The 15,870-nt window shown below is 35.0% G+C and overlaps 1 protein-coding gene across 1 annotated transcript; it reads left to right on the top strand.

Moving 5' to 3' along the window:
* The first annotated feature begins 4,171 nt into the window (after positions 1-4,171).
* Positions 4,172-11,052, top strand: LOC132839177 (interferon-induced GTP-binding protein Mx2-like). Its single transcript, XM_060860008.1, has 12 exons — positions 4,172-4,419; positions 5,617-5,754; positions 6,008-6,162; positions 6,265-6,403; positions 6,540-6,738; positions 6,956-7,034; positions 7,124-7,246; positions 8,744-8,885; positions 9,161-9,319; positions 9,548-9,624; positions 9,782-10,039; positions 10,825-11,052. Exons 1-12 carry the CDS (start codon positions 4,230-4,232, stop codon positions 11,047-11,049), a joined length of 1,884 nt encoding a protein of 627 aa, XP_060715991.1. The 5' UTR covers positions 4,172-4,229; the 3' UTR covers positions 11,050-11,052.
* The last annotated feature ends 4,818 nt before the right edge of the window (positions 11,053-15,870 follow it).

Here is a 15,870-nt window from a genome sequence, read left to right as displayed (position 1 = left end):
TTTACAGGTTTTTATAAATAATTCAACTGTCAATCACTTATTCAACTATAAAAAAATTATAAATATGAGATTAGTTCATATAGATACTTAAAATCTTTCTGCTTTTTGTTACTAAATTTCCACGGATACACAAAGCAATTTCTTTCTATACTGTGTTGAGACTGTCACAAAATTATCTTGGATTTTCTTTGAAGGTATTGTACTGTTTTCTGCTTTTTATATCTGCTGGTGAAATCATTATTATTATTATTATTATTATTATTATTATTATTATTATTATTTTGTTTTAGATTAATAATGATTATTGAAATTAATTCCTGCATCATGAATGAAAATGATGTTCTTCTCTTAATTAAATATACGGTATGTACTGTTTTATACAGGTGGGGGAGTGTTAGTTTTTGTAGTGGTGGTGGTGTGTTGATGGTGATGTTGAGCTGTGATCCCAAAATTCCCCTTGGTTCTATAAAGACATTTACCTACTTTTTCATACTCAATAATGTAACGAAAACACTTTTCTTAAAATCATTGTGAGCCTAATATGTTTCACTGCTTTACTTTATTCAGTTCAATGATTCTGAAAATATAATAAATATAATAAAATATTACCAGTACATTGTCTGCCTCTGTAAAGCATGCACACATTCAATTCAATTCAAATTTGATTTAAATGTATGTTTTAACAATGTATGTTTTAACAAAGCATATTTCAGAAATTCAGACAAAAAAAAACACTCTTGTATTCTATGTTATTTTAGTCATTTTCAGGGTAACTGTTACAAAAATCACTTTTGGCAAACATATCAACATGTGAGGGTAGATGGGAGATTAGTAATCAGACGAAGCGGAACGTTGCGGAAGAGGGGGTGAATCTGTAACAGCTATGAGATATTTCTTTATATATTTTGCATACTTTAAAGTAATTTGTAACTTGGAATAATTATAGGTACATATTTATATAGTATATTGCACCTGAGTTAGACTGTTTGAATATTAAGTAGATTAAAAATAATACTAAAAACCTTTTTTTTTAGATAAGTGCCAACAGTTTTAGAAAATAATAAAATGCCAATAATGCCTTCTAGTGTTTTAATAAACAACTACAATTATAATCTAAAGTAATTGTACTGACCTGCGTGTCCACTAGTGACAAATGTTCCTGGCCTGCCTGAACAAAGCTTCGACATATCCACTTGGAGTGCGTCCTATGTTTTGCACGAGTAAGCTGCTATCACGGCAGACAGTATAACTCAAGACTGGTCTTACCTTGGAGTGGGTTGTCCTTCAAAGCCTCAGCATCTTCTAACAAAGGATCCTCTTCAAGTTCTTCTACCTAGTCTATTGTTTGAACTTTAGATGAAGGAGTTAGACTTAGACCTTCTCGTCTTTTCAGGGTCCTCAAATTGGGAATCCTTGTTTTTATTTAAAGCAATGTAATACAAATAAGCGTATGTAATATATGTAAAGAAAATAAAATAAAGTTACAAATAAAATCTCCTTCAAATAATCAAACAATTCTAGTGTAAGTAAAAGTAATTAAAATGCAAAGATAATAACAAACCAAGAAATACTCTCCAAGTATTAGCCTGCATTTGTTTTCTGATGCACAATACTTAAGCAATGCAAATGTAGTACAGTAACTAAAGCATAAGCTTGCCTATAGTAGAATTCACACCTTTCCTACAATCAGGAAAACTTATATATTATTTTTTCAACAATTTCCAAGGCACGGCGCGATGCACGCAATATTGTGGTTGACCTTTTTTCCAACCTTTCAAGGCCTCTGTGATATGTGCCAGGAAGTCATATCCTAATAGTTTCAAAACATTGTGCATCAAGGAGCATTAAATGAGTCATTTCTAAATTGCCCTTTAAATATACAGGGTGACATAACTATTTCAAATATAATAACATTCTTACTTCTAAAAATACATTTCATTATAGTAAAAAGATACATATAAATCAAAATAAAAGCGATCAGAGTTCTCTTGGACGTCTGATAAATAAAACTTATCTTCGCAAAAATCTTCTTAGTCAGTTGGAGTCTTTTTCCAGCTGTCTAGGTACAGCATCTGTAGATTTAATTAAGATTAATTTTCCACACTCTTACCATTACGCCTGTTGAAATTATACTCCTTTCCACAAACTACCATGGTCACAGGCATATCATACTGTATGCTGCTCAAACATCCTGTCATGGAGGATGTGTGCATCAAAGCATTTCCATGTAGCATCAATAGAGTAGGTTTAAATCAGAGTATAATTTCCACAGTCTTATCATTACGCCTGTTGAAATTATACGCCTCTCCACCAACACTAGTTAACTTGGTAACAGGCACACCATATTTATTCTGCTTAAACATCTTCTTGTGGAGGTTGTATGTTTCAAAGCATTTCCCTGTACAGCATCATCAGGATGGGTTCACAAGCATTCACATAAAGAAATATGATTATCTATTTGTTCTCGTGTCACTTTTATTGATAGCATGAAAATTGTAGCATGCCTAGATAGCAGAGTTACCAATGCCTGATAAACAGTACTGTAAATCTCTATAACTGAATCTAATGTTTGAAAATGTTAGATCGAGTTGCTTTACAAGTGTACAGTAGGTGGAGGGGGGTATAATTTCAACATGCGTAATGGTAAGACTGTGGAATTTCTACTCCTCCGGGTAATCCTATCCTATGGGACCTAATGTGTTGGAAAATGTTTAAAAATTCTTTTAATAATTCACTTTTTATGGGTTAATCACTAATGTGACTAATAATTGGGTCTAGTGCTGTTTTTCAAGCTGTAACTTGCAGTATGGTGGAGTGTATATTCTCTCTCTCTCTCTCTCTCTCTCTCTCTCTCTCTCTCTCTCTCTCTCTCTCTCTCTCTCTCTCTCTCTCTCTCTCTCTCTCTCTTTCTCTGTGCATGTTTGTGTGTGTGTGTGTGTGTGTGTGTGTGTGTGTGTGTGTGTGTGTGTGTGTACGTGATAAAATCTGCACTAATAAGAAATCTCTACAGATGTTCATGATGCAGGAATTATTAATTTCAAATTAGCGGCGTTGCTTTGACAAATTGGTAGAATTATTCCTAAAGCTGTTGAATCCCCAGGGGCTTCCAAGTTGAATGGATTTGCCGTGTGTTATCTAAATTCATTATCCAAACTATTAAAAGTTTCTGCTTATATATTTAAGTTTATATAACACCTCCATGTACGGATTTGGTGTTAGCTGTCAGATTTCAACACAAGTGGTAGTATTTAACAGCTGGCTATTTAAATACCCAACACATGAAATGCTATATCACACATTCAGATAATGTAACGGATATATGGGATACAAGGGGTTCATCACCCTCTCATTGCTGAGCCTAGAAAACAAGGAACAAGGTGCGTAAATGTTACGCAAAGATCCTCCCAAGAGGCAACGATCCCAGATTATTCTAATAATTATACAAATCCGAATGCAAACTTACAAAATATTTTTAAATTTTTTAATCTTTTATAGATTTAGACGATTTAGATTTTTTAGACAATTATAGATTAACCCTTGTATGTTGTTCGGGTCTGTGGGACCCATATTCATAAACATTAATAGTTTTTAAAAACTTTGCCTCCTTGTAAATTTGTTGATTGTTTCCGACACATAACTTGATTACATTTGATTTTCTTTTTTGTATTACATTTTATTAAAAAACAACAAAAAACGAGTAGCACTTTAATTAAAAAAATGTGATGTAATAAAGGTAAAGGGCAAATATTAACCATATATGCTGTTTATATTGCTTGCAATTGGGATGAAGTGAACATCTGTAGAGTATTTTAACATAAACTTTTTGATTGCGTTAAATTAAAAACAACAAAATGCAGCGGGTTCAGCAGACCCACGAACACTGGCTGAGTAACAAAAATACGAACATCACACAAGGGTTAAGACTTTTTTCAGCTTCAGTATGTCTATGAGGTGGCAGATGTAGAAATTGTTCATGCAAGCTAGTTCAAGTCATGAAGCTAAATACATGATTCCTGTGTATACTACACGCCGTATTAAATTTCAACATCTCAAACCCTTCCTTCTTTCAGTAGAGTCGAGATGCGTTTCGATTCTTCTAAACTCCTCTAGTTTTATTTTCTTGCGTGCCACAGAACGACCGGTGCTGCGTAAAAGCGCACTCTAGAAACGACGTAATATTATTTGTTAATAATTATTTGTCTATTTGCCGAGTGTATTAGCTGTGAGAGATGAGCGCGAGTCTAAGTGAACAGTATGAGGACAAGGTGCGTCCGTGCATCGACCTGATCGACTCTCTGCGCGCGCTCGGTGTGGAGAAGGACCTCGCGCTGCCCGCCATCGCCGTGATCGGAGACCAGAGCTCGGGGAAGAGCTCGGTGCTGGAGGCGCTGTCCGGAGTCGCGCTGCCCCGCGGGACTGGTGAGACACCATGGGGTCAACAAACCAAAAAATAGTTTAAAAATACATAAATACATCAGAATTCAATGGTTAATTGCAATATCAAAATGAAGTTTTGTATTTGGGAATAAAAACAGTTACCTCATTCGTTTGATGTATTTTTGCCTAAGTCTAAAATTTATAAACTAAATTATTAGTTTTTTAAAATTAAAAATGTATTAAAAATTATTTTTTAATTAATTAAAAAAAAAAAAAAAGTCTCAGAAATGTGTACTGAGTAAGGGGCCTTGTAGGATATTCTGTATATATCTCACATACATGGCTTAAAGAGCCTTGCATGTTTTAAGAGGTTTAAGAGTTTCCTTATCAGAGGAGAAAATGGCTGAAAGCTGAAGAGGGAGAAGAAATGTATTGTATACAATATTAAATAATGATATTGAGTTAATAAGATGATACAGATTAGATCATGTAAGGATTATTTTTGTGACCAATCATATTAGAGATAACATCTCCAATGCTATATATATATATATATATATATATATATATATATATATATATATATATATATATATATATATATATATATATATATATATATATACACATATACAGCCACTTTGGCAATCAGAGATACTCTAACATGGCTGAAACCGAGCTGAAATACCACAGCAGCAGAAATGATATAATTTGGTGCTATGACATTTCTGTTTACATTTACATTTACATTACATTTATAACATTTATAACATACATATGTTAGAACATCTCTAATATGATCGGTCACAAACATAATCCCTACACGATATCATCTCAAATATCTTAACATAGAGACAAAGAGAAGACCAGATTAAAAAAGCGCTTCTTTTTTATTGGACAATCAATCACAGTCTTTAAAAGAATGTGTCATACCTAGTAACATGATCAGCCCCACCTTCATTATAAGATAGAGTCTTTATGAATACAAGCTCAGCACTTTAATTAGTCTTGTGTACTGCAGTTCTGTAGTGTTTTGTTTTGCACTAGGTGACTGTTTCCTGGAGAAACAACATTCCAGTGTATACCAGCTATATATGGGAATGATAATATAAAACCTGCTTGTAAAAAAAAAATTCTCAAAGCAAACAAGGGGATAAATCACTAACAAGGAACTGCTGTACCTAGGACATTAAAAGGTAAAATTGGTGTTTATTAATTCTCCTGCCAATAAACACACAGGTATTGTGACAAGATGTCCGCTCGAGCTCAAGATGAAGAAGAGCAGGAAGGAAAACTTCTGGCATGGGAAGATCAAGTATAAGGACAATGAGGAAGAGACTGAAGATCCAGCAGATATAGATCAAATGATTAGAAAAGGTAGTGAACAGAGACAAGAAAATCAAAATTTTAATTCTTGTCTAAATATGAATATTATACTTCCCTTCGTCAAATTTCTAGTAACTTCTTGATGTCTTAGAAGCTAAAAGTTAAACAGATAATAGCAAAATTATTAACTGTATAAAGTGTATTCATTAGCTATATGAGTTGCTTGACAAGTTTCTCAAATGTTAAGCTAGTTATCTTGATCTTTCTTAATTATTATTATCTTATGTATATATCTTATTTTTAGCCCAGAATGAAATTGCTGGCACTGGCATGGGCATCAGTGACAAGCTCATAAGCCTGGAGGTGACATCAACCAATGTTCCTGATCTCACACTCATCGACCTGCCTGGTATTACCCGTATAGCAGTTAAAGACCAACCAGAGAACATTGCCGAACAAGTAAATTTGGGTTCAATCTTAAGTGATTAGATAAAAGATAAAAATAAACAAACAAATAGAACATGTAAATGTAATATTAACACGTGTCTGACTTTCATTCAGATTAAGAAACTAATCAAAAAGTTCATCACAAAGCAAGAAACCATTATCCTTGTGGTGGTGCCATGTAACGTGGACATAGCCACTACTGAAGCATTGAAGATGGCTCAGGATGTTGATCCAAATGGATTGAGAACCCTTGGTCTGCACAGCCTTTTCATTAATACATGTATTATTTTAAAATATGTAATGAATCACAAAGTTTTTGGTGCTTTTTCAAGATTTTCATTACATAAAATATCTTTAGTGAGCTTCAGTATTTGTGCTGATTATATCAGGCATCCTAACAAAGCCTGACCTGGTGGATAAAGGCATGGAGGAGATGGTGGTGTCCATAATCAATAACGAGGTCATATACCTTAATAAGGGCTACATGATCGTCAGGTGCCGAGGACAGCAGGAGATCAAGGACAGCTTCTCTCTGTCTGAAGCCATCAGGAAGGAGAAAGACTTTTTTGAAAATCACACACATTTCAGGTTCATAATTTATTTATATAGGGAGGGAATTTAAGAATTTAAATTTTGTTCATCTGGAATTTCTTTTTGGAATTCATTTAGAGACCATTAAAGTTGCAGTATGTAGATTTATGTGTTCATTTTTTTATTCAAGATTATTAATCAAATTATCTAGTATAATGGATCATAATGATCAACATTAAAAAAAATGTGAGACTTTCCATTTTTTTCCCCACAGCACACTGTATAATGAAGGAAAAGCTACCATTCCCAACTTGGCTGAGAAACTCACACTTGAACTTGTACTTCACATTGAGGTAAAGATACTTTTTTGTTTCAGAAGCCTGCAGAATGTGTGGTTAAAAAATCCCTGCTTGTAGTTAACTATTTCTGAATGTATATTAAGCAATATCTGCCAGAATTGGAGGATCAGGTCCTGATGAAGTTGGCTCAAATTCAGGCTGAACTGGATCGTTATTGCTTAGGGCCTCCTACAGAACAAGAACAACGAATCGGCTTTCTGACTGATGTAAGTGATACAAAAAAGCTTTAGTGAGTTTAATGAAATTAAAGCTATGTCATTGAAATGGAAATATTTCTTAATTTAGCATTTTTATTGATTACCACCATAAAGGATATAGAACTAGATGCTTAAATCCATTTGTTAAGCTGTTTCCTTCTTCCTACCAGACCAAATCCATATAGGACTCCCAAATAACGTTGGTGCTTCCGTTCACAGGAGACATTACGTTGTTATACAGTTTGACTGTCAACAATTGCTTCCAGGCATCTCAGGACCTGATGTGTGTCCATATGTATATATTTGTAAACTGGGTGCAATTTATCTTGCAGGACGAGAGGATGTGTTTAAGGTTTGCAGATTTTCCACAGAGTGGACAACCTGGGGTTTTTTTTTTTTGCCAAATTGAAATTCAGTAGATTCTAAACAGTTGACCATTCTGATCCAAAATTATGTATTGAATTCTATTAATTTGTTATCCAATAAAATTATTCCGTTTAATATTTAAGCATATTGCTCCAAATCAAGTTGTACAATATTATGCAACATTGGTAAAATATACTATACCTCTCAAATTGAGAAGTTTTAGGGAATTATTTGTGAATTTTTAATCACTTTTGTTTTGTTAAAATTGATGGATCCTGTGCTCAAGCAACTACTAGAAATCAGTCTCAGCAGCAAACATTGACCAAAGAGCTGGCATTGGGGCTTCACATTGCTACTGAAGATTGAAGATCACTACCAACTGTAGGACTATTTCCTCTGGTCAGGCATTAAAGCCAAGGTCTGGTGGTTCTGCCAGCAGGGCCTTTGGTAACAATGTACAGTACCCGAGAAGCCTGCACCCCTCCCCACTCATTCCGCTCCCCATCATTGGTGGACAAATGAAAAGCATAGACAGGGACCTTGTTGAGTTGCTACCAAAGTATTACTAGAATATTACAGTATTACATCAGCCTTTGGAAAGCCACCTCTCATTGCCTCGTAACATATGTTTGCCTGGGCTCCACAAGGACCCTCTTAGAGGCTAAGATACGGCCTTCATATCCCATTTAACATTTGATCTGAAAGTCCCTTGAAAAGAAGTATGCCACGGTAAAGAGAGAGAAGCTCAAAGAGAGAGGCCTTTCCTGATGCTACTGCCAATGTGATGCACTGATTTTAAAAATTTAGTAGTTATTTTGCATTTTTTAAGTAAAATTCAATTAAGAAAATCAAGGAAACAAATCAATTTGGCAAATTAGGTTTGGAATTTTGTCTACAAAATGTCTTAATATCAGCACAATATGTACAAATTAAGGTACTTGCCAAAGGTAACTTGCCTTGACTCCTGAATGCACTTGCAGATTTAGAATTTTTTTATTCCAATATATACCCTAGTTTTCTCTAGCACTAAAACATCCTCAAATTTTATTAACACAGTTTACTTATCTTGCTTTTTCTATTTTCTGACTTTTCCAAGTGTGGATATTAAAAATCTGACTATAGATCATTATTTTTTATTAGAAAATTACAGCATTCACTCAGGATGCCATCAAGATGACAACTGGAGAGGAGATGAAGAGCATGCTTCAAATAAACATCTTTGCAACTCTGAGGAAGCAGTTTGCTCTCTGGGAGAATGATCTAGACAATTTTAGAGAGACCTGTGAGTAGCGGTGTGACAATATATCAGTGAAGCCATATAACAAGGGCACTGCAGATGTTTGGTAAAAAAATTCTTTCAAAAAATTTCATGCCAAACAAATGAAATAAACTTTTTGTATCTAAGCTAACACGCTAGGAATTGATTGAAGAAATGGTTTGTGAAAAGTGTTATAAAACATAGACATTGTGGGAGTGTAGGATAGACCACATTGAAGTTCATGTCATTTACTTTTACCCTCATTTAATTTCACTTTTATACTTTGGTGAATCTACTAGTTAACAAAAGGATTGAGAAGGAACTGCAGAATTATGAGGAAAAATACAGAGGCAGAGAGTTTCCAGGCTTCCTCAGCTGCAAGGCCTTTGAAATGTTAATGAAGGTTCAGATCAAGCAACTGGAGGAACCTGCTATCAGAAGACTTAAGGATATCTCAGGTATATGACATAGACATGTTTAAAGTTACATTTATGGAGTATTTTGTAAGGCTTTATGTTCTTTGCCTGCATTGTGTGTATTGTGAATATTTCATTAGAATAACAAGCAGTTATTGCTGTGTTTTATTCAAAGTGGCTTGTGCTTGTAAATGGTAATACATTTACTATTACTATGTTATAATTCCACACTCCATTTTGTTGTTTGTGAATTTATATAAATCTGTCAAGATCTCATTAAGAAAGAATTCATCCAACTAGCTCAATCAAGCTTTCCAGGTTTTCGTAATCTTCTCATAATGGCAAAGGTAGGTGATCATATTTACACTCACACTCAACTCTGTCTACACTTGCTGGGCCATTACACTATACAATAAACATGAAGCAAAGGCAAAAAGCTTTAATCATGCTGTCAGGAAATGTAATTGTTTTGTATGTCATGGTAAAGGTTTTTTATTTTTCCAGACCAAAATTGAGAACATAAAGCTGGTAAAGGAATCAGAGGCTGAATCAATGCTGAGGACCCAGTTTAAAATGGAGCTGATGATCTATACCCAAGACAGCATATATAAGGATAACCTGTACATGATGAAGGTCAGGGAGGAAGAAGAAGAGAGAAAAACGCTTGGTGTGGCTCTACCTGCTTCTCATAATTTGTACGATTACTCTGACAAAGAAGCCGTTCTTGAGGAACTGATGCGCCACTTGAAGTCCTACTACAGTGTAAGTGGTTATTAGTTACAGTTCATTTCTTTTTGATTCATTTGCAATGTTAGCATGTTTGACTACAGTCAATGAGCTCATACTACTTTGAAACCTAACTGTAAAGGATTTCTACCTGCTTAGATTATTTTGGGCATATTATTCCAATTTAAGGACATATAAAGTGAAAATTTCTATAACTAAATTATTGCAGAGAATACACATATAAAAAAAATTGAAGTGCCAGTGCACAGTGCACAGGAAAGGTAATCATGGAAGTGAGGAATAGCAAATTACACTGCAGGTCAAGGATATTCTGCTGTATTTAGAGGATTGAGGTGGTATTAAGGAAGGGAAGGTGAAAAAGCAGTAGACATTTGTGGTGGGTGTCTGGATACCAAAAGAAGAGCGCTCAAGTAACATCAAGCAATACAGAACAATCTCACTCCTCACTTTTGAGGTCAAGGCATTTTTCTTTTTGATTCCCCAGATTTGATCTGGACACCAATATTGACTTCATGTCCCTATATGGACACTTCTGTGGTTTGAAATTGTAAGCATGCACTGAACACATAGATGCAGTTGATCCAAGAGGTAGGCAAGGAAATGGAGACCTGGTGGCTAGATCTCAATAATGCCTCTATGGTTCAATCCTACATATGCTGTTGGAAAGTCATGGATGCAACAATGACAGTCTTGACTACAATCCTATCTGAGACTTCTATTAATTGTTTCCTACATTAACGGTATAGTTCTAGTGTGAAAATAAGTGGGATTTAATTGTTACTAATTGAACGTGTGTTTAGATTGTGACTAGGCGTCTGGCTGACCAGGTTCCGCTGGTGATAAGGTACATGGTTGTTCAGGAGTCTGCAGAACAACTGCAGAGAGAAATGATACAACTCATAAAGGATAAAGTCAATGTTGATGAGCTGCTGAAAGAAGATCATGACATCACCAGCAAAAGGAACAACTTGAAAAGCCGTCAGAAGCGGCTGAGAGATGCTCTCACTTACCTGGCTGACTTTTAGAGCCAATCATAAATGCAATTATACAATGTCTTTGTGAATTATGATTTACAGGTTTCATAAAAAATATATAAATATGAGATAAGTTCCTATAGATACTTAAAATCTCTGCTTTTTTGTTACTAAATTTCCACGGATACACAAAGCAATTTCTTTCTATAATGTGTTGAGTCTGTCACAAAATGATCTTGGATTTTCTTTTAAGGCATTGCACTGTTTTCTGCTTCTTATATTTGCTGGTGAATTCATTATTACTATTATTATTTTGTTCTGGATTAATAATGATTAACTAAAAAAAAATCTTAAAATCCAATGCCTCTCAGTAAATTAAGGTTTGTTCTTCTCTTTTAATTAAATATACGGTATGTACTGTTTTATACAGGTGGGGGAGTGTTAGTTTTTGTAGTGGTGGTGGTGTGTTGATGGTGATGTTGAGCTGTGATCCCAAAATTCCCCTTGGTTCAATAAAGACTTTTACCTACTTTTTTATACTCAATAATGTAACGAAATCACTTTTCTTAAAATCATTGTGAGCCTAATATGTTTCACTGCTTTACTTTATTCAGTTTAATGATTCTGAAAATATAATAAATATAATAAAATATTAAAATATAAATAAATTTTCACTATCCATTCCCACAGTACATTGTCTGCCTCTGTAAAGCATGCACACATTCAATTCAATTCAAATTTTATTTAAATTGTGTTTGAACAATGTATGTTTTAACAAAGCATATTTCCGAAATTCAGACAAAAATGATTTAATTTACCATTTATTCCTAAATGTCAAGCTAGAGATGACAATGGCAAGGAAAAAAAACATTCTTGTATTCTATGTTATTTTAGTCATTTTCAGGGTAATCAGGGTAACATGTCAACATGTGAGGGTAGATGAGAGATGACCCGGAACTCCTTGATTGTGCTTTATCTATTATCACTCACAGGAAGCATATACAGTAGCTCATATACAGCCAAGGGCGCTCCTCTGTACCACTACCCAAAATGACCCTTAGCATTCTATTCAACACATCAGTTTTGTATAAGAAAAAATGTAGAAAAAGGGTAGAATTCAACAGCAGGCCATCACAAAAAATGCTTTTACAAAATGAATAACTTGCATATGTCTATTTACTAGATTAGATATGGCGCTCCCTTTTTAGTGAGGTCAGTTTCCTACTTTGGTACTGGGTCATCTTTTCCATAGTCTCCATAGTCATGCATCACTCAATATATTCCATCAACGATGAATAAAAAATATGGGTAAGATGCTATGACACTGTGCTGAATTTTCTGACTCATTTAGACTTACATTGTTAGAAGCAAGCTTCACAGTTTTGGTCTGGCACAAGTGGAGACTTGTATACATCTTTATGCACACAACTCACCTTCACCAATCAAGCATTACCCAATGCCCCACTATGAATCGTGCTTTTGATAACTGTCGGTAAAACCTTAATGCACCAAGGCTTATCGCACACTCCCTTGTATGTTCATGGGAATGCTCTGCATGTCTGCTAAATTGCAGCATGTCATGAATCCACTGATCTTGGAAATGCCTGGGCTCCTGCCCTGGCTTGTTTCCTGTCTGGGTGGATGGATTCACCTGTATGAATAGGAAGACCTGAGGAAGGAAGCTAAGGAAAATCGGGATCAAATGGGGCTGGGGTGTTGGTATTAGGGCCTTGGCACCTCAGTTCCAGAGAACTTGGAACTATAAGACAATATGTGGAGAGAGAGAGAGAGAGAGAGAGAGAGAGAGAGAGAGAGAGAGAGAGAGAGAGAGAGAGAAAGCTATGCATCTTCATGAGCATGATGGCTAATTCAACTGGTGTTGTTTTGGAGGGGTAGCCTCAAACCATTACTACTGCTGCCGGCATAGGACCAGGAAGGCCTGATATTGGGATTTGGAGACTGTAAAGGCGCTGAAATAGTAATCTCATGCAAAAGTGGAGAAAAACTAAGACTTATGCACCTAAGCAAACTCACAGAAAATAACCAAAACTATCCCAGGTATTTATTTAGCACAGTGGCTAGATTAACAAAAATCAGATATCTGAAAACACTATTCTATCACAGTTTAGTATTGAGGACTTTATGAGATTCTTCATTTATAAAACTAAAAGAATCAGGAACAAAATAGTTGATGTTCAACCTGTTACAGCATTTCATGATCCAGTCTCATCTAAAGCTCTACATTCACAACTACAGTGCTTAACAAGGACAGGAAGAGATAGATAAACTTATTCCTAGAGCTAAATCAACATGTTTGTTATATCCCATTCCATCTAAATTACTGAAAGAAGTGTTACATACAGTACAGCTGATGAGCCTCTTCTTAATATTATTATTTAAGGTCTCTTATGTCCGAGACTTTATATTAATAAAGACACAACAGTCCCAAAAGGATCAGTTTTACGACCTACACTCAATATACATGATTCCCTTGGGAAACATTATTATAAGCCATAGGATTAGTTTCCATTGTTATACTGATGATATCCAGTTAAATATCTCATCAAAACAAGATGAAATATCTAAACTTTCTGGGTTAACCAAGTGTGTTAAAGATATAAAAGATTGCCCTGTAATTTTCTATTCTTAAATTCTGCTAAGACAGAAATAGTATTAATCGGTCCAAAAACCAGTACATAGAAGCTCTCACAATTCAAATTCCATTTAGAGGGATGTACTGTTACTACAAGCTCAAAAGTGAAAGACCTGGGTTTTTTATTAGACAGCAAATTGTCTTTTGAAAATAATATTGCCCATAATTACAAAAACAGCCTTCTTCCACTTTAGAAATATTGCCAGGGCAAGGTACATCCTATCTGTCTGATGCTGAGAATCTAGTTCATGCGTTTATGACCTTTAACTAGACTACTGTAGTGCATTATTAAGTGGTTGTTCTGCATCTTCAGTAAATAGACTACAGTTAGTCCAAAATGCAGCTGCCAGAGTTCTTACCAAGAAAATTAAAATATGATCTTTTTTTTTTGTGATCAATATTTTTTTATTAATTACTTATTGCAAAATATCAAACTATATACATCAAATGACATGATTAAGAAATAATATTGTACAACAGTATGTAATAGGATATTAAGATCAAAGCCCTTATAGTCGTTTAAATTGATATCAGCGTAAGATTTCAGCCATTTCTTCCCAGCTTCCGATAGTCCGATCCTTTGCACCATTGAGTTTGGCAGTGGTACATTCTAACAGAACAATGTCTCTGAAGAAAGATAGCCAGATGAAGTTTGTAGAGATGGATGTTTCAAACCACAGTTTCAGAATAGTCTTTTTAGCAGCCATACTGGCCGCCAAGAGTATCCTTTTTTGACTAGTATTTAGTTTAAGAGTCGAGTCATCTAGTAACAAAAGAAGTAGTGGATCCTTTGGGTATGTCCATATACAAAATGTCAGAGAGAGTGGAGGATACATAAGTCCATAAGGAAAGTATTCTAGGACATTCCCAGAACATATGCATATATGAACCTATTATAGAGTTATTGCAAATATGACAATAGGGATCAGATCTAAACCTCATCTTGTACAGAACACTAGGAGTAAGATAAGCCTTATTAATAGATTTGTAGTGGATCATCTGGTGCACCGGATTCTTAGAGGCAGTGAAACAATTACCCCATACAGTGTCCCAGTCGGGTTTGGCTAGGTCTTCACGTTCCCAGGAGTATGTGGCTAGAACAGATGAATATTGAGAACAAAGAATTGAGTCATAGATTTCGGATACTAAGCCACTGGTACACTGTAAAAAATGATTTAGCGTTTTAGTCAGATGAACAATTGTTGTGTTTGTGTTTTCTTCATTTTTAATATTTTTTTGTACTTTTGTACTTTTGACACCATCGGAAGCTGCAGATGAACTCGACTCATCCATTTCTCCGACCCCATTGCCGCAAATGGATGAGGAGGTGGTAGCTGTGTCCTGGAGAGCTAAAGTGGTTTTCTTTTGTCCTTTCAGAACAAGAAATCTGTACATGTTGTATTTTATTAGGCTATATATAGTGTGTTAATCAAGTTCACTAACAGTTCTAATAAAGTTACTGTGACTGTCGTTTATTGCTTTATAAGCACGTCTGTTTACCTCAAAGGTTGCGTGAATGTGAATGAATGAGCTAAGTCTGTCTGTCTGTCTAGGAGGGAAAAAAGGGGGTTGGGCAGAAATTAGAAAATAATGTATCTCGAGCTGAATTGAATATCGCACCAATTTTGTGATTGGCTGTTATGTGGTGTGGGGCCAGGGTGGGCCAAGCCTCTGATTGGGTGGGCCAGGCCCACTCTGGCCCCCCCGTGGAGCCGGGCCTGACTGTCCGAAAGAACCTGTTCGCGGAAAATTACTAATTGTGTAACATTTACATTTTACATTTACAGCATTTATCCAGAGCGACGTACATAAGTGCTTAAATCTCTAACATTGAATACATTAATGCTGTGTAACAGTGATGACTGTGGACAGATAAACAGATAAAACAATACATATAAGTGAATTTTTACCGTGTTCTTAATCGGATGTCATTATCGTTTTTATCAAAGAAACACCAAATGATCAGTAATATTCGAAGCACCGCCGACACTCCATATTTCTGTTTAATGAGAAATATGCATTTTTATTTATACATGGTTGCAACAACATTTAGTTCTAATTTGTTTTTATATTATAAAAATGTTTGATCGTTTATGAAACCTCCATACATCTGAGCAAAACTTTTTGTAGTTTAATAATCGCATCATTAAACTTTTGTCATTTGTGTTATCTATGAAGCCCTGAAGAATCATGAAATTTAGAAACATTTTCACCTAATA

The sequence above is a fragment of the Tachysurus vachellii genome, chromosome 24 (assembly GCF_030014155.1).
Source record: "Tachysurus vachellii isolate PV-2020 chromosome 24, HZAU_Pvac_v1, whole genome shotgun sequence".
NCBI lineage: Eukaryota > Metazoa > Chordata > Actinopteri > Siluriformes > Bagridae > Tachysurus > Tachysurus vachellii.
Note: the sequence above shows the minus strand (reverse complement) of the source record. Positions and strands in the feature narration are given on the sequence as shown.

Coding starts and splice junctions, on each gene's coding strand:
- LOC132839177 (XM_060860008.1), top strand. CDS start 4,230: ATGAGCGCGAGTCTAAGTGAACAGTATGAGGACAAGGTGCGTCCGTGC. Junction 8,886..9,160: donor AGACAATTTTAGAGAGACCT/GTGAGTAGCGGT, acceptor TGAATCTACTAG/TTAACAAAAGGATTGAGAAG. Junction 10,040..10,824: donor ACTTGAAGTCCTACTACAGT/GTAAGTGGTTAT, acceptor ACGTGTGTTTAG/ATTGTGACTAGGCGTCTGGC.